The sequence below is a fragment of the Schistocerca cancellata genome, chromosome 7, assembly GCF_023864275.1.
Source record: "Schistocerca cancellata isolate TAMUIC-IGC-003103 chromosome 7, iqSchCanc2.1, whole genome shotgun sequence".
In the NCBI taxonomy this organism is placed as follows: domain Eukaryota; kingdom Metazoa; phylum Arthropoda; class Insecta; order Orthoptera; family Acrididae; genus Schistocerca; species Schistocerca cancellata.
In genome coordinates, this window is record NC_064632.1 from 496,663,661 (window position 1) to 496,686,020 (window position 22,360).

At 44.6% G+C, this 22,360-nt stretch overlaps 1 protein-coding gene across 1 annotated transcript in view; it reads left to right on the plus strand.

The window, feature by feature from the left end:
• Window positions 1–1,277: 1,277 nt before the first annotated feature.
• LOC126092413 (tubulin beta-1 chain) overlaps window positions 1,278–22,360 on the plus strand; it is a 65,316-nt gene continuing 44,233 nt past the window's right edge. Inside the window, exon 1 of the mRNA XM_049908000.1 lies at window positions 1,278–1,435. Coding sequence (XP_049763957.1) covers window positions 1,379–1,435 — 57 coding nt within the window. The 5' untranslated portion in view covers window positions 1,278–1,378. The remainder of the gene's footprint in view (window positions 1,436–22,360) is intronic.

Sequence of the window (22,360 nt, forward strand, 5' to 3'; positions counted from 1 at the left end):
CGGGTGATGCTGCGGGAATTAGATTAGGGAATGAGACGCTTAAAGTAGTAAATGAATTTTGCTATTTGGGGAGCAAAATAACTGATGATGGTCGAAGTAGAGAGGATATAAAATGTAGACTGGCAATGGCAAGGAAAGCGTTTCTGAAGAAGAGAAATTTGTTAGATTGAAGTGTCAGGAAGTCGTTTCTGAAAGTATTTGTATGGAGTGTAGCCATTTATGGAAGCGAAACGTGGACGATATATAGTTTGGACAAGAAGAGAATAGAAGGTTTCGAAATGTGGTGCTACAGAAGAATGCTGAAGATTAGATGGGTAGATCAAATAACTAATGAGGAGGTATTGAATAGAATTGGAGAGAAGATAAATTTGTGGCACAACTTGACTAGGAGAAGGGATCGGTTGGTAGGACATATTCTGAGGCATCAAGGGATCACCAATTTAGTATTGGAGGGCAGCGTGGAGGGTAAAAATCGAAGAGGGAGACCAAGAGATGAATACTGTAAACAGATTCAGAAGGATGTAGGTTGCTGTAGGTACTGGGAGATGAAGAAGCTTACACAGGATAGAGTAGCATGGAGAGCTGCATCAAATCAGTCTCTGGACTGAAGACCACACACACAGTTGTGTCTAAAAGAATTTGGCAATCTAGTCATGGTTCATGTGTGATCGAAAAGGCCGAATAAGTATGTAAGTGAAAACATTCATCTAACTGACTTCACTGCTGGAGATTTGTTTCAGTCGGTTGTCTTGCATTGAGTGAAACCCCTCAAACCTGAAGAGTGAATGTTAAACATTCGAACAGCGGACGTGTCTGCAGAAAAAAAATAAAAATAAATAATACGATTGAATGAAGAAACAGTTGACTGGTTAATCGATCGTTAAAACCAGTCCGTTGCCCCATCATTACCTCCAACAGGGCGATGCCTACTAAAGCATGATGAAAAAAATCTATCTGAAAGATTACAAGAAAATGTCGAATAACTTTCTTTTCTTGAGTACTAGAAAATGTCGAAACTGATTTTGCAACTCCATGTATGGCAGTAGCGGCTGGGATCGGTGAGGGCGTGGTTTCATGAGGCCCTTGAAATGACTGTGGGGTAGCGTCTGCAGTTCCCCTTATGCAGGTGAGACAAACGTGAGTCACGACTGCAGAGCGGACGATCCATACTGCGGCGCCTCTGCGACCCTAGCGGCGAGCCGCTGGCCAATGGCAGCACGCGCCGTCGTCGCGCATGCGCAGTGGAGCCGTGCCGTGACGGTTCGGGTATTACTAGACCCGGGCGGGAGCGTCCCTCAGCCACTCGAGTAGCGACGCGAGGAGGGAGAGCTATACTGCTTCGATTCGTGCGTGAGACGGAACCACAAGACACACAAAAATGAGGGAGATAGTACACATCCAGGCGGGCCAGTGCGGAAACCAGATCGGCGCCAAGGTGAGTGCTAAACTGCAGTAGTACAGCGGCGCTATCTTCCTTGCTTATCCTAATATATGCTATGTACACCTACCGGTACCATAAAGAGCGTGTACCCTGTGTGGACTTCATTGTTGCCGTATTGCACGTAACAACAAATGCCGCTGCCTCGTAGCATAAGGTCTCAGTATCGAACAAAACCATTCCTTTGTTTAAATGTGACTTCCAAGTTTTCACCCCCCCCTCCTCCTCTCTCCCGTCATGCCCTGTTCATTCCTACAGCAACTTGTAGAGGTTGTTTTGCACGTGTCTCCTCGTATCGCCCTTTATACACCTCACACAATGTCTCTGAAACGGTTTAGTTCTATATTTCATCAGCTCGCTTGAACACCTTTGTAGCATTTCATTTCGACTGCATAGGGGTTTTCTGTCGGAATTTCGTGCTTTCCGGATTTCTCGCACCTGGGGCAATGCTGAGTCGTAATGGAAAGTGAACTAATAATTCGTGTTAAGTTTTCCTGTCTGCCTCAGTGTTGCTGGGTGTTTGAACTTTTCATTTATTTTCCATCCTCTGGCAACGAATCTTCGCTCGTCATCCGAGTGAGGACGTGTAATGTGTTAAACAACAAGGAGGAGATTGGAAAACTTATTTCGTATGACATGTGCTCAAGGATTTCTCCCCTTGAAAATGGCTATATAGCCCAAAATTGCCAATAATACAGATGTACAGCCTCGCGCAAATAATGCCTTTCAATTAATTCAAAAGGCTATGGAACTAAACGTGAAAAGAACTAATTTTGTAGAATATACGTATTGACAGTTCTTTAATGTGTAAAAGTCCCACCGCCTGAGGAGTGCGTAGGACGCAGAGCTTCGTCACATATTGAAAGGTACGCTTTCAAGGCCGCTGGTATTCCTGTAGCAGGCACAGATTCACAGCTTTCGCCCAAAAAATTGTGAAATACTCATTATTGAGATTTTAGTAAATTTTCCAATATCCCATTTGTCAGAACGATCAATGCACACCCGACGATTATGGGTTTACTTAAGTTTTTCTTTTTACATGTTGCTTTTTAATTTTTTATGAAGATAACTATTTGTCAACTCTCGAAACAGGTAAATATTCATGATAGGTAACGACCAAATGTAATGCTAAGTAAGGAACAACTGCATTACTCGTCTTGAGGTTGAACCACCTGTGTCCTTGGTTGCTTGCAAACACATTTGCATTATTTGATGCACTGATTGGTAAAAATCCTAATTTGACGTGGGGAGGCGTATTACAGTTGAATGCCAGTTATGAAGCTCATTCTCCTACTCCTCCTCCTCCCCCCCCCCCCCACCCCGCCATACTACAAACTTTTCCAAGATGAAAGTACGGATATAACTATAGACGTCTGCAGAAATTAAATTTGTTCAGGGGGACAAGATCAGAAAACTGTCAAGCAATGATATCGTTCCCTGGCTATTGCTAAAACCATAATATTGCCTCACTGATGTCAGCCACTTAAGGCTACAATTTGCTAAATGAGAAGTTTAGCGGAAACACACGAAATCATTTCTAGAATTGCATGAGAATTCTGTAATGATTAAAAACTCACTACCCCAGAGTCCAGTGGGGAGGAGGCGGGAAAGCGCCCCCTTTTGCCGCTGCCCTCCCCCTCCTAGAGCAAAATGCAAGATGACCAAATATGGTGATCAACAAATAATAGTAAGGAAATATTCTTGATGATTTGTTCGTTGTTGTTGTTGATACAGGCGGTGATGTCGCAGATTTGTTAAAACATGATAAAATCAAAGGAAAAGCCTTAAGCGGGAGGAGCGTTGTGAAAATTTTGTTATAGGTGTCCCTGAATTACGTCAAATGTATGCCCGAATGATTCCTTACATGAGGTCAAGGTCAGATTTGCCCTCTGCCTCCAACGTTGGCCCAACGTCCAAATCCAGCTACTTCAGAGTCCCCTGGGCCTGAACTGTCAAGTCAGTGGTGATAATAAGGTTAAGAAGAAACCACTACAGCCGTATTGATACACCTTTATTATGTCACGACCGGTTTCGTTCGAAAGATCATCAGGTTACTCTGTCTTCACAAGAACTAACTAAGTTGTGCGAATATCATGAGAAAACGTGCTTGGTGAAGTTGCCTGCACTCGCTACCGCCGTGCGTCTTCCTGGATTTTGGCTAAGAGGCATATGTTTGTTTCGCATTTCTAGTGCTTTTGCAGGGAAGCATAGATAAAGCGTACATTTTTAGTTCGTTTTGTATATTTTTACTTCGTTTTTAATGTTAATGTTAAGATTAACCTAACTAGCAGTTGTTCTCTTCACTGTGATAGCTGGCCAGTCGCTTTTCTTAATAAGAAACCACTACAGCCGTATTGATACACACCCTGACGGTTTATTTGAGACCATATTGGTGAACGTGGAACGGTACGAACCGGGGTGTTAGCCGATATTTTTCACACAACCCCTGCATTATCAGATGTGAAGGAAACGTTAAATGTTTTAAGAGCAACTAGGGCTCCAAGGCAAACATTTTTTGAAACGAAGAGGATGATTAAAAAGCAGCGTGTAACGTCCTGTCAACGATGAAATTATTAATCATTAAGATCGGTGTACAGGTTCTAAGTGTAGATGGCTGGGGAAGGAAATAGGTCGAATCCTTTGCCAAGCCGACATTTGCCTTAGCGCGATTTAGGAAAATCAAAGGTTAGACTACCCACCTGGGGTTTGACCTCTTCCCCGAATGCGAGCCCACTGCCTTTAACCAGTGTCATCTCCCTCTGTCCTTTTGGCGTTATTTGGTGAATTACAAGTGTCAGAAAGAAGATTCGCTTATTATAATCTTTGACTGTACCATCTTCATTATTGGCAGAGGGAATGTAGGCATTTCTAAGTTTAAATTAGCAACGTGCTCATTTGACAGTGCTTCGCTGTTTTGGTATAATCGTCGTAGAAGACATTAATGATGTGAGCAACAGATATAGAGTTCTGGTGTCCACACCTTCCAGTGAAACTTGAAAACGTAGTCTTATATAGTGGAGCACCTGTGTAGCGTGCCTTCTTAAATTTGTTTAAACCTCCAACTGCAGTGTTTTTTGCTTGTGGCAAATACGATAACATCAGGCGGGGAGGGGGGCAGAGGTATGTACTTTATCGACCGTATTACCAACAAATGTGTCGTTCTCCACGTAGACTAATGTGGGACAAAAATTGTCTTCGGCGCGCAACTCGTCGCTCTTCACCGTGAAGAAACGTTTAAAAGGATTGGAGGCGTGTCGAGGAAATTAGAGATGAAGGGGCAAGGAAAACCTGTTTGTCTGCCTGCGGTCAGAGAGGAAACGGTATATCGAATTCATTCGCGAACTTTCTGACGGAGTATGGACTGATTGCGTACAAGGTCAGACAAAAATTGCAAAGGTTTTTGGTTTCTACGCGTGACATTATGGTTGCGTCTGACATCAAACGTGACTTCCGTCTGTCAGTCTTCTTCTTTAGTGTGTCTTAGGACAGATTTCAGGTCGAGGCCCTCCATCGTGTTCCATTCTGAGCATTCTCCTTCATCTGTTGTACGTCCGTCCACATTCCATTGTCAAAAATGTAATTTGTCGCCACTGTTTGTAACCAGGTCCCCATATAATTTGCTGGGTGTCAAGGTTTGAAGAAAGCCTAAAGTACTACGGTGTTCAAACTACTAACTATAATGGTCGCGACTGCTTTCTTAATCGCCTGTGGTGAGATCTCCTTCAGCTGCCGCTGGTATACACGTAACTGTTTGACATTTTGCTGCTGTGTTAATGTCGAAGGTGCTCTTTGGCTCGCGACCTATATCTTGCCTCGTGTAACTCAGCACGTAGCCTCTACTGTCTACGTTTGAGTCTTGTACCATATAAGATTTGTTATGTGTATAGCATTTTTCAGTAGACCAGAGATGGAACTATAAACTCGTACCAAAGCGGAAGAGGCACTCAGATAATTTGCCTGTCGCAAGCAATTGTAATTGTTTAGCTCATCAAGGCACACCGGTAACTTCGTGTCACAATAAAATTGCCAGTTACTCTAAGGCATCCCTCTTGTCGTTTCAGAGTAATACAACCAGAGGTTGTCCCGCCGGGTATGTCGGCGTAGCACCACTGAAATGGCAGCAGGTTTCACAATTTGTGACGGGCTGTACAGCAGACCCTAGGGTGTAAAGTCAACGGCAAAATTGTAATAAAACAACTACAGCATTTTACCAGCGTAGTCAAAAAAATCAGTTACTCATAAGAATAGTGTAATACATTCTGCTGTAAACTTCCATCACTGTTAACCAGAAACGCGGACCCTGTGGAAGGCATTGCAGGTTCATTATCACTGCGTCAGACACAAACGATCTTGCCATAATCTCTTACTTTTTGTCATCACGTAACTGAGTGAACAATGGGCGACCGAAAAGCGATTTAGGTGGCAATTGTACATAGACTTATACTTTCCAAACGTTGAATTATCAAATCGCCAACTACAATCGAATTCAGTTGTGTGTTCAGAGCGCAGGTAACAAAATACCTACATTCTATAAAAAATTATTTACTTCTTACACCATGTGCTTAGTTTAAACTGCAAACGATCGAGGTGCAGCAGTGGTTAAGCCCCTGGATCCACTTTCGGTAATGATGAAGTGCGAATACTCCGTTCGACTATCAACATTTGTTTCCCACAGTTTCTCTGAAGTATATCACAAGGATGTCAAGATGACTCGTACAAAAGGGCACGGAAGATTTCCTTCCACCATAGTCATCCAAGAGAGCTCCTGCTTTGCCACTAATGACACTAGCGTCGACGGAACGTTAAATGCGGATCTCTGTAGTTTTTCTGCACTACGTTTTTCCGTCGTTCCCAAAGAACGTTGCACTTGAAGTTTTAAATTCGCTGAAGTGAAAAAAAAATTAATTTGAATTACGGCAGATATGAGAAACTTATGTTATGGTCGAAACGGCTGCTACTCAGCGAAGTGCGACTTCTGTTCACAGACTACTGCTCTCACCACAGGCAAACTGAGACACGTTAGGTTTGTATTCGTTAAGATCGTATTTCAAATCGCCTTGGTGGTTTTCTGCATTTCTCTGTAGCCCTTCCCGTGGTCGAAATGGTACCTGCCCCTCCAATTCTGTTCAATCTGAATTTGTCTTCCATTTCTAATACTCCAGTGACCGACGAAACCTAACCTTCTTCCCTTTTCATTATTAGCATCCAGGGGATGTAGGGGATAAAGTAACGAACGGATGAGAGTCCAGTGTCCTTTATAACGGCATCGCAAAACGTTTTATAGGAACACACGTGCGGTAAGTTCGGTTTTCAGGGAAACAATTTGTGTTTTTGTGCCAAAGTGTTTCTTCCTTTTACAAGCGCTACCGTGAAATCAAAATACCGCTCAAGGTTAAGAATGGTGAATGAACTGAGAGTAGCCATTTCGAGAATCATTTCATGTTTTGCTTGCACTGAAAAAGATCAATCTGCCCATTTAGAACTTGAATACGATATCACGATAAGATCAATGCGTTTTTAACAGTTCAGTATCAATTCATTCTAGTCACATCCATGAATTGTAGTCTTGACAAACAGTTCTTGATACTGTTTTCACTAGTTTTTTGGATCCAGAAACCGTTTTTACATTATTCGCAAAAAAGAATAGAAGACACCATAGGGCGCCAAATTAAGAATGTTTATTAAACAAAACCAATCTTTCAAGTGAGAATGGTTAGCAATTGCTGACTTGCTGCTCCGAAAACTCATATCCATTTTGATTAGAACAAGAATGAGGAATATAGCAATTCGTCCACAATTGTTGAGTTGGACTCTGAAATTTATTTTGGATGGACGTATAATACTGCACAGTGACGATTTTCGTACCTGAATACAAAATTTCAGTTAAACTATATAACGTATAACTTGTAGTAGAGCAGTTATTGACTTAAAAGTTTTGAGCCATGCAAAGAAAAAACATTAATAGAAAACTGGAGAGGAGGCGCTGGGGTTTCATACGGTCAGAATTGGGTCACAGGCTCAGCAGCTCCGGATGTGCTTACATCTTATTGTGTTTGGACGTTGTAGCAAACGTGTCCAGAGAAAGATTGCAGGAATTGCTGCCGGCAGCTGTCACGGAAGCAGCCGGCGGCCATCTTGGTCCGCAGCGGCCCTGCTGCGCTTCCGGTGCCGAAGTGGGACGAGTTTCTCCAGCAGTCTCTCCCACAGGCCTTCCAGTCCATATTTTATTCTGCACGTGAATTACGAGGTGCGCCGAGAAAGCTAAGTTCTCCCGGTCTCTCTCCAGCTGCGTGTGTCGGGCGCCACTGCAGCCGCGCCGTTAGGGGCAATAAACTCGTAATGCGTTCACCTCTTTGTCTGTATAGTATCGCACCCGCACCCGCAAAATGCGAATAAAAGAATGGTAATCGTAGTCGGTCTAGTACAGCGGTGTTGCTGAATTCGGGAAACTTTCCATAACTCTCGGGTGGGAGAAAACCGGTGTGCCACAGGAATGGAAATCTTTTTCCAGCCCAAATTTGGCAAGTCTGTCTTGGAGGCTCTAGAGTTATTTTCAGGAAGCATTGGTCTTTTTTTTCTTTTTAACCGCAGAAGGAAGTACTTCCAAGGGTGAAGAACTTATTCTGTCTACACTATGCAACACACTTTAAGGATCACTATTTCGAAACAACGTAGTTATCTCCCACTGGGACGATTAGTTTGAAATTTGGCTCAAAACTGCATACAGTCTTCTTCTGTAATGATGCAAAAGTGTGGCGATGTCACCCTCTGGTGCAGTCATAGACTGTGCGGCTGGTCCCGGCGGAGGTTCGAGTCCTCCCTTGGGCATGGGTGTGTGTGTTTGTCCTTAGGATAATTTAGGTTAAGTAGTGTGTACGCTTAGGGACTGATGACCGTAGCAGTTCCCATAAGATTTCACACACATTTGAACATTTGTTTTAAATCTAGTGGACCACGTGGAGCATGTGGTGTAGTAACAAAACTGGCCCTCAGCTACTCTTTGGGATAATACTTCGGGTATTCGAACGTAATTAATCGGTATGACGAGCAGTACTTCCTGTTTCACTTTCCTTTTGAATGATTTCATAGACCATTTGGTAAGATTGTGGATACGTCGAACCAAGTTTTCTTTCCTATTTTTTTTTTTTTTCTTCTTAGAAAGTCACGTTTTCCTACAAGTAAATAAGGCACCAGCTGTGAGTCAGGCTTAAGCGGTCGGCACACGGACCGTGCTGTCGAACGTTAACGTTGAGCGTGCCAAGTTCAACGTGCTGCTGAACGCTCAGGAACGATGCGACTTATGCATACGGTACGTGGGCCCCAACGTGGTAGACGCGATCGCAACGCACTTCAACGGCAGTTGAGGGATGTTTCTAGTTTGTAAACCACTCTGTTTACTCAACGGGCGCGTGTAAAAAGCCCACGTCAGCTCAGTTAAAACGCACATTTCCTCCATCGTCCACGAAAAGAAAAGTACCATGTCCAATCAATAAGGACACAGGCTTATAAAAGTTCCATTACAAACAGTGCGGTACACATTTGGAATACTTCTCCGCATAAGATAAACATTATTTCATCATTCCCACATTTTAGCAAAACCCCAAGGTCAGTCTTACTTTATCACTGTTCCTACCCAGTAGCAGAATCATGGTAACATGTGAATTACGAAGCGTAAAACAAAAAGGAGCAAAATATCTTTATACAAGTAGCGCAAGCTGTCCTGTAGATTAAGCCATTCGAACAAAGTCACCCCTCAAAAAAAGGTGAACTTATATTTACATAACATCAAATATTATAGTATATACTTATATTAAACTAGTAATAAAGTATCAGAACCCAATAACAACGCGAATGTTAGAGAAAAAAATTTGGATGTGGTAAGACACGAACCACCGCCCCTCCAAAATAATAAGTATGGGGCAGTGACGCTAGTCACTACGCTACAGCAATAACTGTATGTAGCTGTCTAATAATAGTATCTCAGCTCGTTCAGAAAACCTTAATCGTAGATATGTTGCTAATTGAAGTTTAATTATAACAAATTGTACCAAGAACAATGCGTTTTGGGTAAATCTTCAGCGTGTCGCTAGCTTCAAATAGCCTACTCTCACAATACAAAGGTTACAATAATTGTTTTGCCACGAATATGATGTTTCTCATTATTTTATTGGAACGAATCACACAGTTAACAACGGGTTTTCCAGTGATTCTCAATTTGATGGTGCTCAGAAACGGCATATATACATATAGGCTTGAAATGAATGCCAATATGGCGCCTCACAAGTCTGTACTGAAGGGAGACGGCGTGTGTGTGACGTAGGTGGCGTTGTGCCATCTCATTGGTCAACGCTCAGACGCACGCTCAGAATATCTGACATGCCAGATATTGCTCTGCACGTACGGCAAGACTCCCGAACGTGCTGTTCCACGTTATGACGTCAGAAACTCGGCACGCTCAACGCTCAACGTTCGGATGCACGGTCCGTGTGCCGACGGCTTTAGCATGTTGCACGATTCATTGAACACTGAAAAACTTTCAAATAAATATCAAAGTTTAAACTCCCTTTATTTTTCTTTAATTTAATTTTCCCTATCACCTGTTTAGTTAAAATAACTAAAATTTTATAAAAATGAGCTGATAGTGAGCGTGAAATGGCCGCAGCTTGCAAATTCAAGCGACGTTTAAGTGAGTTAATGATATCACATTGGCACCAACTTTCACTACAATTATGCCAGAGGCCTTGATATCATGAGGTTTTCCTTATGGGTTGCCGAGGAAAACATTTCGGACATACCACCGCTCAGAGTCGACAGGAAATGGCCTTAGCGTGTGGCATAAATGGCGTCAGTGAAACCATCCCTTCCTTTGAATTGATTCCCTCACACTTCGCGGTCGAAAACGACAGTTCGCAGTGTCGTGAGAAAAACGACGACGTTCTTCAATCTTTGACACTGCTGAAACATCTCGACGATTCAAGCGTTCTCTTAAGAACGTCGTAGGTTAGTAACCTTGTTGAACGTGATCACACCCTTTGGAATGCAGTGCGGCTGCAATTTGTGCTCTGACGTACATGGTGGAATGAGGTAGAGAAACAATTAAAATCGCTCAAAAGAGGAAAGGCCGCTGGACCTGATGGGATACCACTTCGATTTTACACAGAGTGCCCCCTTCTTGCAGCGGTGTACCGTTGGTCTCTAGAAGAGCGTAGCGTTCCAAAGGATTGGAAAAGGGCACAGGTCATCCCCGTTTTTAAGAAGGGATGTCGAACAGATGCGCAGAACTATAGACCTATATCTCTAACGTCGATCAATTGTAGAATTTTGGAACACGTATTATGTTCGACTATAATGACTTTTCTGGAGACTAGAAATCTACTCTGTAGGAATCAGCATGGGTTTCGAAAAAGACGATCGTGTGAAACCCAGCTCGCGCTGTTCGTCCTCGAGACATAGAGGGCCATAGACACGGGTTCCCAGGTAGATGCCGTGTTTCTTGACTTCCGCAAGGCGTTCGATACAGTTCCCCACAGTCGTTTAATGAACAAAGTAAGAGCATATGGACTATCAGACCACTTTTGTGATTGGATTGAAGAGTTCCTAGATAACAGCACGCAGCGTCGTTCTCAATGGAGAGAAGTCTTCCGAAGTAAGAGTGATTTCAGGTGTGCCGCAGGGGAGTGTCGTAGGACCGTTGCTATTCACAATATACGTAAATGACCTTGTGGATAACATCGGAAGTTCACTGAGGCTTTTTGCGGATGATGCTCTAGTACACTCCTGGAAATGGAAAAAAGAACACATTGACACCGGTGTGTCAGACCCACCATACTTTCTCCGGACACTGCGAAAGGGCTGTACAAGCAATGATCACACGCACGGCACAGCGGACACACCAGGAACCGCGGTGTTGGCCGTCGAATGGCGCTAGCTGCGCAGCATTTGTGCACTGCCGCCGTCAGTGTCAGCCAGTTTGCCGTGGCATACGGAGCTCCATCGCAGTCTTTAACACTGGTAGCATGCCGCGACAGCGTGGACGTGAACCGTATGTGCAGTTGACGGACTTTGAGCGAGAGCGTATAGTGGGCATGCGGGAGGCCGTGTGGACGTACCGCCGAATTGCTCAACACGTGGGGCGTGAGGTCTCCACAGTACATCGATGTTGTCGCCAGTGGTCGGCGGAAGGTGCACGTGCCCGTCGACCTGGGACCGGACCGCAGCGACGCACGGATGCACGCCAAGACCGTAGGATCCTACGCAGTGCCGTAGAGGACCGCACCGCCACTTCCCAGCAAATTAGGGACACTGTTGCTCCTGGGGTATCGGCGAGGACCATTCGCAACCGTCTCCATGAAGCTGGGCTACGGTCCCGCACACCGTTAGGCCGTCTTCCGCTCACGCCCCAACATCGTGCAGCCCGCCTCCAGTGGTGTCGCTACAGGCGTGAATGGAGGGACGAATGGAGACGTGTCGTCTTCAGCGATGAGAGTCGCTTCTGCCTTGGTGCCAATGATGGTCGTATGCGTGTTTGGCGCCGTGCAGGTGAGCGCCACAATCAGAACTGCATACGACCGAGGCACACAGGGCCAACACCCGGCATCATGCTGAGGGGAGCGATCTCCTACACTGGCCGTACACCACTGGTGATCGTCGAGGGGACACTGAATAGTGCACGGTACATCCAAACCGTCATCGAACCCATCGTTCTACCATTCCTAGACCGGCAAGGGAACTTGCTGTTCCAACAGGACAATGCACGTCCGCATGTATCCCGTGCCACCCAACGTGCTCTAGAAGGTGTAAGTCAACTACCCTGGCCAGCAAGATCTCCGGATCTGTCCCCCATTGAGCATGTTTGGGACTGGATGAAGCGTCGTCTCACGCGGTCTGCACGTCCAGCACGAACGCTGGTCCAACTGAGGCGCCAGGTGGAAATGGCATGGCAAGCCGTTCCACAGGACTACATCCAGCATCTCTACGATCGTCTCCATGGGAGAATAGCAGCCTGCATTGCTGCGAAAGGTGGATATACACTGTACTAGTGCCGACATTGTGCATGCTCTGTTGCCTGTGTCTATGTGCCTGTGGTTCTGTCAGTGTGATCATGTGATGTATCTGACCCCAGGAATGTGTCAATAAAGTTTCCCCTTCCTGGGACAATGAATTCACGGTGTTCTTATTTCAATTTCCAGGAGTGTATATCGAGAGGTTGTGAATATTGCTCACCAGTGTGGGATCCGTACCAGATAGGGTTGATAGATAGAGAAGATCCAACAGAGCAGCGCGCTTCGTTACAGGATCATTTAGTAATCGCGAAAGCGTTTCGGAGATGATAGATAAAGTCCAGTGGAAGACTCTGCAAGAGAGACGCTCAGTAGCTCGGTACGGGCTTTTGTTGAAGTTTTGAGATCATACATTCACCGACGAGTCAAGCAATATATTGCTCCCTCCTACGTATATCTCACGAAGAGACCATGAGGATAAAATCAGAGATTAGAGCCCACACAGAGGCATACCGACAATCTTTCTTTCCATGAACAATACGAGACTGGAATAGAAGGGAGAACCGATAGAGGTACTCAAAGTACCCTCCGCCACATCGTCAGGTGGCTTGCGGAGTATGGATGTAGATGTAGAACGGGCAACCACTAGGGACCATTCGAAACCATTCGACGAAATTTGAACGTGATCCGAAGCAGCAAGGATACTTACGCTTTACTAGTCCTCCTGGTTAGCGTTCTCCTATGGGGTGACCACAGAGGAAAGCGACATTGACACATGCAAGAATAAAGCGGCAAAGTATCAATCTAAGAATCCCCATGTCGCCAATACCCTCGGTGCCATCCAACTGCCTTTTTCGAGCTCTCAAAAAATGAACATCAAGCTGTGACCGATGCCGTAGGCGCTCGCAGACAGGCAACCGGCTTCAATACCCCTCCATTGTGGATGGCCTTCTAGCAGACGCAAAAGGAGTAGCGTAGTTCGTCTGCTAGTGTTTAGGACTCCCTAGTCACGGCCTCTTTCTGTACAGGTACATTTTTAAGGTGCTCAACAAAGGTTAGGAGAAGGGTGGGGGGTAGCACACCATGCAGTTGCCTAACAGGAGGGAGGGGTGGGGGAGGATAGCGGCTTAGGATCCTTTCTCATTTTAGTCATTAAAGTGCCATTGTCACACCCTACTTCGATCACGCTACTGGAGGACGCGAGATAGGTCTGAAATAGGCACACTTTCCTGTTTCGAATTGCATTCAAATCTCGTCAGATGGTCTTGAGCGGTACCTGTTGGTACTACCATGTACATCAGAGCCAAAACTTTCGTGACAGTTGGTGCCATGTGACACCATAAATCAACGTTACACCCTACGTTAACTTCTGAGCTTTTTTTCGCATGTTGCTGTTTGAGACGTCACCGAACCCGAGGATGACATTACAGCGCGGCACGCTTTTGCACCATTAAAGAGGAAGGTTGTAGGCACCATTGAGCCAATTTTAAACTTGCGTCGATGTGGATGATAATTACGGGGTTTAGAAAAAAGTGATACTTTACTTTTTCTGCGCAGTGTATTATGTTTAAACGGAGTAATTTCTGAGGTATAAATCAAGAGAATTAATAGGCAGATTTCCTTCAGCCATGTGGCTATGGTCTTTTAAACACAAGTTGTCTATTGTTGCTTTGAAGGAAAGTATGGAATCGTAGGGTTTAACGTTCCGTCGAAGACTAGAACACTGGAGCACAAGCTCAGATTGGAGAGACTGGCTGATGGAAATCGGCCGAGTCCTTGCCGAAGGAACCATCCTGGTATTTGCGTTATGCGATTTAGGGAAAGCGTAGAACCCCAAATCTCGATGGTCCGACCACTCTACCAAGAAAACAGTGCCTCAGCCAGTGCACAACCTCACTAGGCGCCATGTACCGAGGGAGGTGGCGCAGTGGTAATACGAGGTGCATTAAAGTTCTAAGGCCTCCGATTTTTTTCTAATTAACTACTCATCCCTAATCGATGAAACTGGCGTTACTTCTCGACGTAATCGCCCTGCAGACGTACACATTTTTCACAAAGCTGACGCCATGATTCAATGGCAGCGGCGAAGGCTTCTTTAGGAGTCTGTTTTGATCACTGAAAAATCGCTGAGGCAATAGCAGCACGGCTGGTGAATGTGCGGCCACGGAGAAGGTGTTTCATTGTTGGAAAAAGCCAAAAGTCACTAGGAGCCAGGTCAGGTGAGTAGGGAGCATGAGGAATCACTTCAAAGTTATCACGAAGAAATTGATGCGTAACGTTAGCTCGATGTGCGGGTGCATTGTCTTGGTGAAACAGCACACGCGCAGCCCTTCCCGGACGTTTTTGTTGCAGTGCAGGAAGGAATTTGTTCTTCAAAACATTTTCGTAGGATGCACCTGTTACCAGTGCCCTTTGGAACGCAATGGCTAAGGATTACGCCCTCGCTCTCCCAGAACATGGACACCATTTTTTCAGCACTGGCGGTTACCCGAAATTTGTTTGGTGGCCGTGAATCTGTGTGCTTCCATTGAGCTGACTGGCGCTTTGTTTCCAGATTGAAAAATGGCATCCACGTCTCATCCATTGTCACTACCGACGAAAAGAAAGTCCCATTCATGCTGTTGTTGCGCGTCAAAATTGCTTGGCAACATGCCACACGGGCAGCCATGTGGTCGTCCGTCAGCATTCGTGGCACCCACCTGGATGACACTTTTCGCATTTTCAGGTCTTCATGCAGGATTGTGTGCACAGAACCCACAGAAATGCCAACTCTGGAGGCGATCTGTTCAACAGTCGTTCGGCGATCCCCCAAAACAATTCTCTCCACATTCTCGTACATGTCGTCAGACCGGCTTGTGCGAGCCCGAGGTTGTTTCGGTTTGTTGTCACACGATGTTCTGCCTTCATCAAACTGTCGCACCCACGACCGCACTTTCGACACATCCATAACTCGATCACCACATGTCTCCTTCAGCTGTCGATGAATTTCAATTGGTTTTACACCACGCAAATTCAGAAAACGAATGATTGCACGCTGTTAAAGTTAGGAAAACGTCTCCAGTTTAAGTATTTAAAACAGTTGTCATTCTCGCCGCTGGCGGTAAAATTCCATCTGCCGTACGGTGCTGCCATTTCTGGGACGTGTTGACAATGAACGTGGCCTCATTTTAAAACAATGCTCATGTTTCTATCTCTTTCCAGTCCGGAGAAAAAAAAATCGGAGGCCTTAGAACTTGAATGCACCTCGTACACTGGAGAACTTATTGGGAGGAGGGTGGTTCTAATCCCCGTCCAGCCATCCAGATATTAAGTTGAACACCAGGCTACTTTGTCAAGAAATGGTCTGTTTCCGACCCCAGTCTGAGCTTTACTTGGTCACTAATGACCTTGTCGTCGATATGACGTTAAACCCTAAGCTTGTGTCCTCCTTGTTACTAGAGTTGTCTGCTGTTGACTAGCGACAGACGTCATCACCGCGGGCGGACGCGCCTACTAATGAATGTTACGCAATCCCATTACGCTCAATGCTGTTGACACCTCCGTAATAAGTGCCCAGGAAATGAGTAAATTCGCCTGTGCTTATGGGACTGGGGGTTCTGGTCTCGTAAATGCTACTCCTCGAAGTCAGAAACCCAAAACTCTTGAGGTGTTGCGGCTAGCTACACTAAGCCTGAAATGCTTACTGCACAAACAGGCAATAAATGGGCTTTTCAGATACAACCATATGGATTAAAAATTATGTGAAGCACACAGTTCTTAAAATGTCACCACGAAAACTAGTTTCACCATTTTTTCTCACTAATTGAGTCAAACCCGCTCTAAATCAGACACGGAAACTTAGTTTGCGCTACATATATGAGCAATGCTTTCTCGGTCTCTAATATCGTTATTTTTGATTGAAGTATTTCGGAATGGCCTTATTAAAGTCCGCGTCAATTATGGAGTAAATCTGGAAGCTTAGATGATTGCTTCTGCCAGCTTTGTCGGGAGCGAGAGGAGCAACAGCGGAACGAAAATGCATCTGTATTCTCTGTCTCAGCTCAGCTCAGTAGTCTGTCATTAGCCTGGTCGTGAAGGTGACAACGAGAATATACATATGAAATACCTGCGCCCATATCCGCCCCACTCCTGCGCCACTAACGAAGAATGCATTGGCGGCAGGTGAGCCGACTCATTTTCGGTGCTTTGTTTCTCGTAGAAACACTTAACATCTGGCCTGTTTGTAAATAGTCGATAGACTAATAAATCGGATGGACGAACATGTTAACTGCCAACGATTGTGGCATTAAGTACCTCTCACCAGAAAAAAAAGAAATCTAGGGATAAGTGGCCAGAGCCGTATAAAGCGGAATGATCATACAACATTATTTGTGAGAAAGACAGATTCGTTCGAAGCACGCTAAGAAATATAATTCTACTATTAAAAAAGAGGCTCACGAAATCCTCTTCCTCCCGGATCTTCACTATAGCTCGTCAGTTTGGATCCCATATCAGGGGTAGAGGTCCAAGGGAAAACATGTAAAGAAGCGAAATGATTATCAGTCTCCAGTGGCAGTCGCTGCAACAAAGGCATTGAGCATCACGAAGAGATCATCAGTTTTAAACTGCGGGGTGTACATAGTCTGGGAACACTTTCAATTATTTATTGCACAAGAACCGAACGTTCTACAGAAATCTCATACATGTCATTTTGAAGAGAAACCCAGAAAGGTTGTTTTTTCTTTTTTTTTTTCATGTATATCGCCACAGCGTAGTTTGGTAATTTGCCGATAGTCAGCGCTAGACGCAAACATGGCGAGTTCAGGTGCGGTGCGAGCTGTTTCATGCAATGGCGTCCCCTATCACCAGATCACACTCCATGCGACATTTTTCTGTGGGGACACATTAAAGATCTGGTGTATGTACCGCCTCCACCACGTGATGTAGCAGAGCTCCGGAAGAGAGAATACGGGCTGCGACTGCCACAGTCGACGATGCCATGCTGGGATGGGCACGGCAAGAATTCGATTACCGTCTGCCGAGTCACTCATAGTTTGCATAGCGAATGTTCGTAAAAAAAAAAAAAACACTTTCATAGTTTCTCTTCAAAATGCAGTATGTATGATATCTGTACAGTGTTTAGTTCTTGTGCAATAAATAATTGAGTGTTCCCGGACTTTATGTACACCCTGTATATATTTTTAAAAAAGTACTGCCTGAATTGTTGATGTTGACGATGGGTGGCTAGAAACATAAGTGGCCCTAAGACTGCCAATAATATTGTGCAATATTGTTGACCATCTACGGATAAGATTGAAGTAGTGCAGTGCAGTGTATTGTACATTATTTAAGGGGCTTACTGAAATTATTGTTTTAAAATTATTGGAGGTCTACAGGCGTGTGTAAAATCAAACGAGTATTGTATCCATCAAAAGAAACGGAGCAATACGATCAGTTGTAGAAATACAGGAAAACGTACTCGGAAGTGGATAAACCACAATTAATAGAGAAAAATACATTGCGATTGAATTCTAGGAAATAACTGAAAAGAATCAGCAATATAACGAAAAACGGAGTTGCAGCTGACGAGCTACTGTAGCCAACGCGATAGTACTTCGATGCTTTTAACCTTTTGTGAGGGCAAGAAATCCATTCAGGTTCAAATATAACCACAGTTTCATCATTACATATATGTACTCCTTTCTTTACCTACACGTAATGAATCTTTGTGTAATAGCTGTACACGTTTCCGTCGCAATTAGGCTTATTGACTGCTGAGGTCTTCAAATGAATTTCCTGCAGCGAAATTACACGTGCGTTGACTTGCAGCAATAGCGCCTCGCAAATGTCCTTTTTCCTTCATTATAGGTGTATCCAGTAGGAAAAGTACATCAAATGAACGAGCGGCCACCGTTAGAAGTTCCGATAAATCATTTGAATCTTTTATCCTCATTTCGCTAAATTTTCATGCGTTCACCTTCCTCTCTTATACCACTCCCTCATTCATTCGCGCTTTAATTTTCCACGAGCGCACCCAAGGGGTTGAGATCCATAACCGCCATGTTTGCACCTCCGACATTTGACGCGTTTGGGCAACATCACTTCGCTGACCGGAGACCTCACTATATTGTACAAGTTGCAAGCAGCAGGTATTTTCTGTGATTTGTCAAAGGCATTCCATTGTGTGAACCACAACATCCTTTTAAGTAAATTAGAATTCTATGGTGTCACGGGAAGTGCTGCAAAATGGTTCGTCATACCTCACTAACAGGAAACAAAGGGTGTCAGTGCAAGAGACTAGTGAATTAAGTCATCAGTCATCAGAATGGGAAGAAATTACATGTGGTGTCCCACAAGGATCCATCTTAGGGCCATTGCTTTTTCTTGTGTACATTAATGATCTCTCATCAGTTACACTGCCAGAAGCAGAGTTCGTTTTGTTTGCAGGTGACACAAGTATTGTAATAATTAGTATGTCGAGTGTAGTTCTAGAAAGATCTGCTAACGATATTTTCATGGATATTAATAAATGGTTTAAAGCCAACTCACTGACATTCAACTTCGAAAAGACTCACTATATGCAATTCAGAACCTGTAAGAGGTTTCCACCCAGCATATGCATAAAATATGAAGAGCAGATAGAAGAGGTCGACAGTCTTAAATTCCTGGGATTACAACTTGATGATAAATTCAGTTGGGAGGAGCACACCACAGAACTGCAGAAACGCCTTAACAAATCTGTATTTGCAATTAGTGTTAGCAGACATAGGCGACATAAAAATGAAAAAGCTTGCATACTTTGCCTACTTTCATTCCATAATGTCATTTGGTATAATATTTTGGGGTAACTCTTAAAGTCAAACAAAAGTTTTCAGAGTCCAAAAGCGTGTAATACGTATTATTTGTGGAGTAAATTCACGGTCGTCCTGCAGAAACCTCTTCAAAGAACTGGGTATACTAACTACTGCCTCTCAGTATATTTACACCTTAATGAAATTTGTCCTAAATAATATATCTTTTTCCAACAAACAGCTCAGTTCATACATAAAATACCAGGAACAAAAATGATCTGCACAAGGACTTAAAAGCACTTTAGTTCAAAAAGGGGTCCACTACTCAGGAACACTCACCTTCAATAATTTGCCAGCAAACATAAAAAATTTAGTTACAAATAAAGATCAGTTTAAAAGGAGCCTGAAAGACTTACTAGTGGCCAACTCCTTCTACTCCATTGACGAATTTTTTAATAAAAACAAATGATGTATATATTCGTACTATTACTATTGTTATTTCAGCTTAAAAAAGATTTGACATGTTCCACATCCACGAGGATCTCCTCAGTACGGATCTATGGAACAAAAAACTAATCTAATCTAAATATAATCTACAGTACTGTTGATTATCTAGGGGTCGCTAAACGTTGAGAACACATCGTATAAGAACCACAGATGGAACTAACATGCCACTGGTATGAATTTATACAAACAGAGAACCTATTAGCGCTACCCCTGAGAACGAGTTGAAGTACCTAATGGAGCTCGCCAGGTTGTTATTACAGGTAAGTGATCGCGGAATTTTTTAGGGCACGTGGTAACTGCAGCGGGACGCCGCGCCTTTGTTCTGCTGCAGCGGCGGCGACTGGGGGAGGGAGTGTGGCACGCGGCGGCCATGCCAGCCCCACCCCACCGCGGTACAGTCGCTTCACCTCGCAAGTGCACCCTGCATTCTCCACGCCCAGGGTTGCAGCCGAAGCCGTACAAGGTGGCGGTGCGGCCGCTAACCGGATCCGCCGACCCGGTCTCGCCTTCCCCTTGGCTTCCCTTACGCAGTCGCGGCTTTAAAAGGCTCCCTGTTGCCTTTCCTTAAGAGGGCACCACGCTGTCCTCCGGAAATACCGCGACGCGAGAGCAGTCAAAACAAGTGGAGAGCCCCATATGCATTAGCACTGAAACCTTCCTTTCGTCCGTCCTTCCGAGCTGCCGTAGCGTGATGCGAAATAACACTCCGCGGTCGCGGACTGAATCCAAGCGCTCATGTTCCGTATGGGGCGCCCGGAACAAATTACAAGACGTATTGGTCCACGAATTTTAATTGGAGACGTTCATAGGCGGACCCGAATTAATTAGCTACACATGTAAAACTAGTCTAATTTCGGGTCACCAGCCTGCTTTGGTCCACGAGACAGGGATAAATATCTGCCGGCCGGAGTTGCCGAGCGGTTCTAGGCGCTTCAGTCTGGAACCTCGCGACCGCTACGGTCGCAGGTTCGAATCCTGCCTCGGGCATGGACCTGTGTGTCGTCCTTAGTTTAGTTAGGTTTAAGTATTTCTAAGTTCTAGGGGACTGATGACCTCAGATGTTTAAGTCCCATAATGCTCAGAGCCATTTGAACCATTCTGTTCGTGCACCACTCATATTTGTTGTTGTTATACTCTGGAAAATACAGAGCATTTCAAAGTGAATGAATCAGTTACTGTAGGCCTGTACATTGGAGGCCTTCTGTGCCGGAAAAGTAACTTCGTTGAGCCCAAAAGATGATTGAGTCCGGAGTTCCAAATTATAAGCATTTAAGAAATAGCAACTCTGTCCTCCTCCCCCCCCTCCCCCACTCCAAGCGTTCACGACTTGGCACGTAACTAAACGAGTGCTTCCCGCCGGCTCTTCGGTTGCGCTAGCTCCAAACCGCTCCATGAAATGGTCCAACATACAGACCCACCAGATAACTAGAATCAGGACCAGCAGAATTTATTCTTGCTGTTTAACCCTTAAAATACCAAGCCAAGTCGTCAACGTTGTGTACCAAGCTTAGGTCTTCTAGCGACCCCCCCCCCCTCCCTCCCCCCCCCCCCCCACCGGTGTTTTTTTTTTTTTTTTTGCTCAACATAGAAGTGGTGAAGGTTACTCTGATTAGACATATAAAAATCAAGAATAAAATGAGAGAATCGAGGTACTGGCAGAAGTAAAGCTGTGAGGACGCGGCGTGAGTCGTGCTTGGGTAGCTCAGTTGGTAGAGCACTTGCCCGCGAAAGGCAAAGGTCCTGAGTTCGAGTCTCGGCCTGGCACACAGTTTTAATCTGCCAGGAAGTTTCAAGAATAAAATGGTTTTAACAGTTGCAGCAGTATCACGAAAAGTCACTCTATGGGGTTTCTAGAGGACGCCGCTTGGTATATTAAAGGCTAAAACGCTTGTATAAGGTGCTCCCTCGTGTTAGAACTACAAGAAAATTTTCTGCAACGCCGCAGTGACGAAATTACTCTTCCTGTAGGCCAGCTCAGTCGGCTCCAACTGGAACACGTTTAGGAGGATTAGGGGAAAATCCATCCCGTCTTCTTCTCGCCGAATAAAAAAAACCCTTCTTCCTGCCGCCGGAAACTGGCTGAAGTGTATGCAGTAACGAACAGGAACTACGTTCCACAACTACCTCTCTTATCGATACTGATATTTTTGCCCTAACCTCTTTCTGTTTAAAAAAAAAGAATTTTTTATAGTCGCATTACATATTTTCGGTAAGTGGTTAGCCCATTCCGTCGTTGTCAGCTTTTCTGTTCTGTATCACGTAGCTTCTCAGTTCTGGGAATTAAGTATATCATTCTGCTGGCCTTCAGTTTCATGATACTTTTTGCCTGATGGCAGTGCACTAGCCTCATGGATCAGATGTATCAAGCAGTCTTTCCTTTTCTATTTTAGAGCATGAACAGTCGCCCTCCATTTGCAATTGATCTGGCTCCAAAAAACATGTCTTTTATTACAGGGATATCAAGATAATCAGTAGCGTACAGGAACATAGCGGACACGTTTGCTTTCCTGTTTTGCCCTTCACATGTCTGGAAAAGAAATACTAGTCTCCATCTGCATTTTTCCTAGATAATGAAAGAAGCGTGAAGCAATTTCTACAGATCCACGTCTGGCGGTCCTTTCGCTCGGCTTGTAGTATGCGGCTTC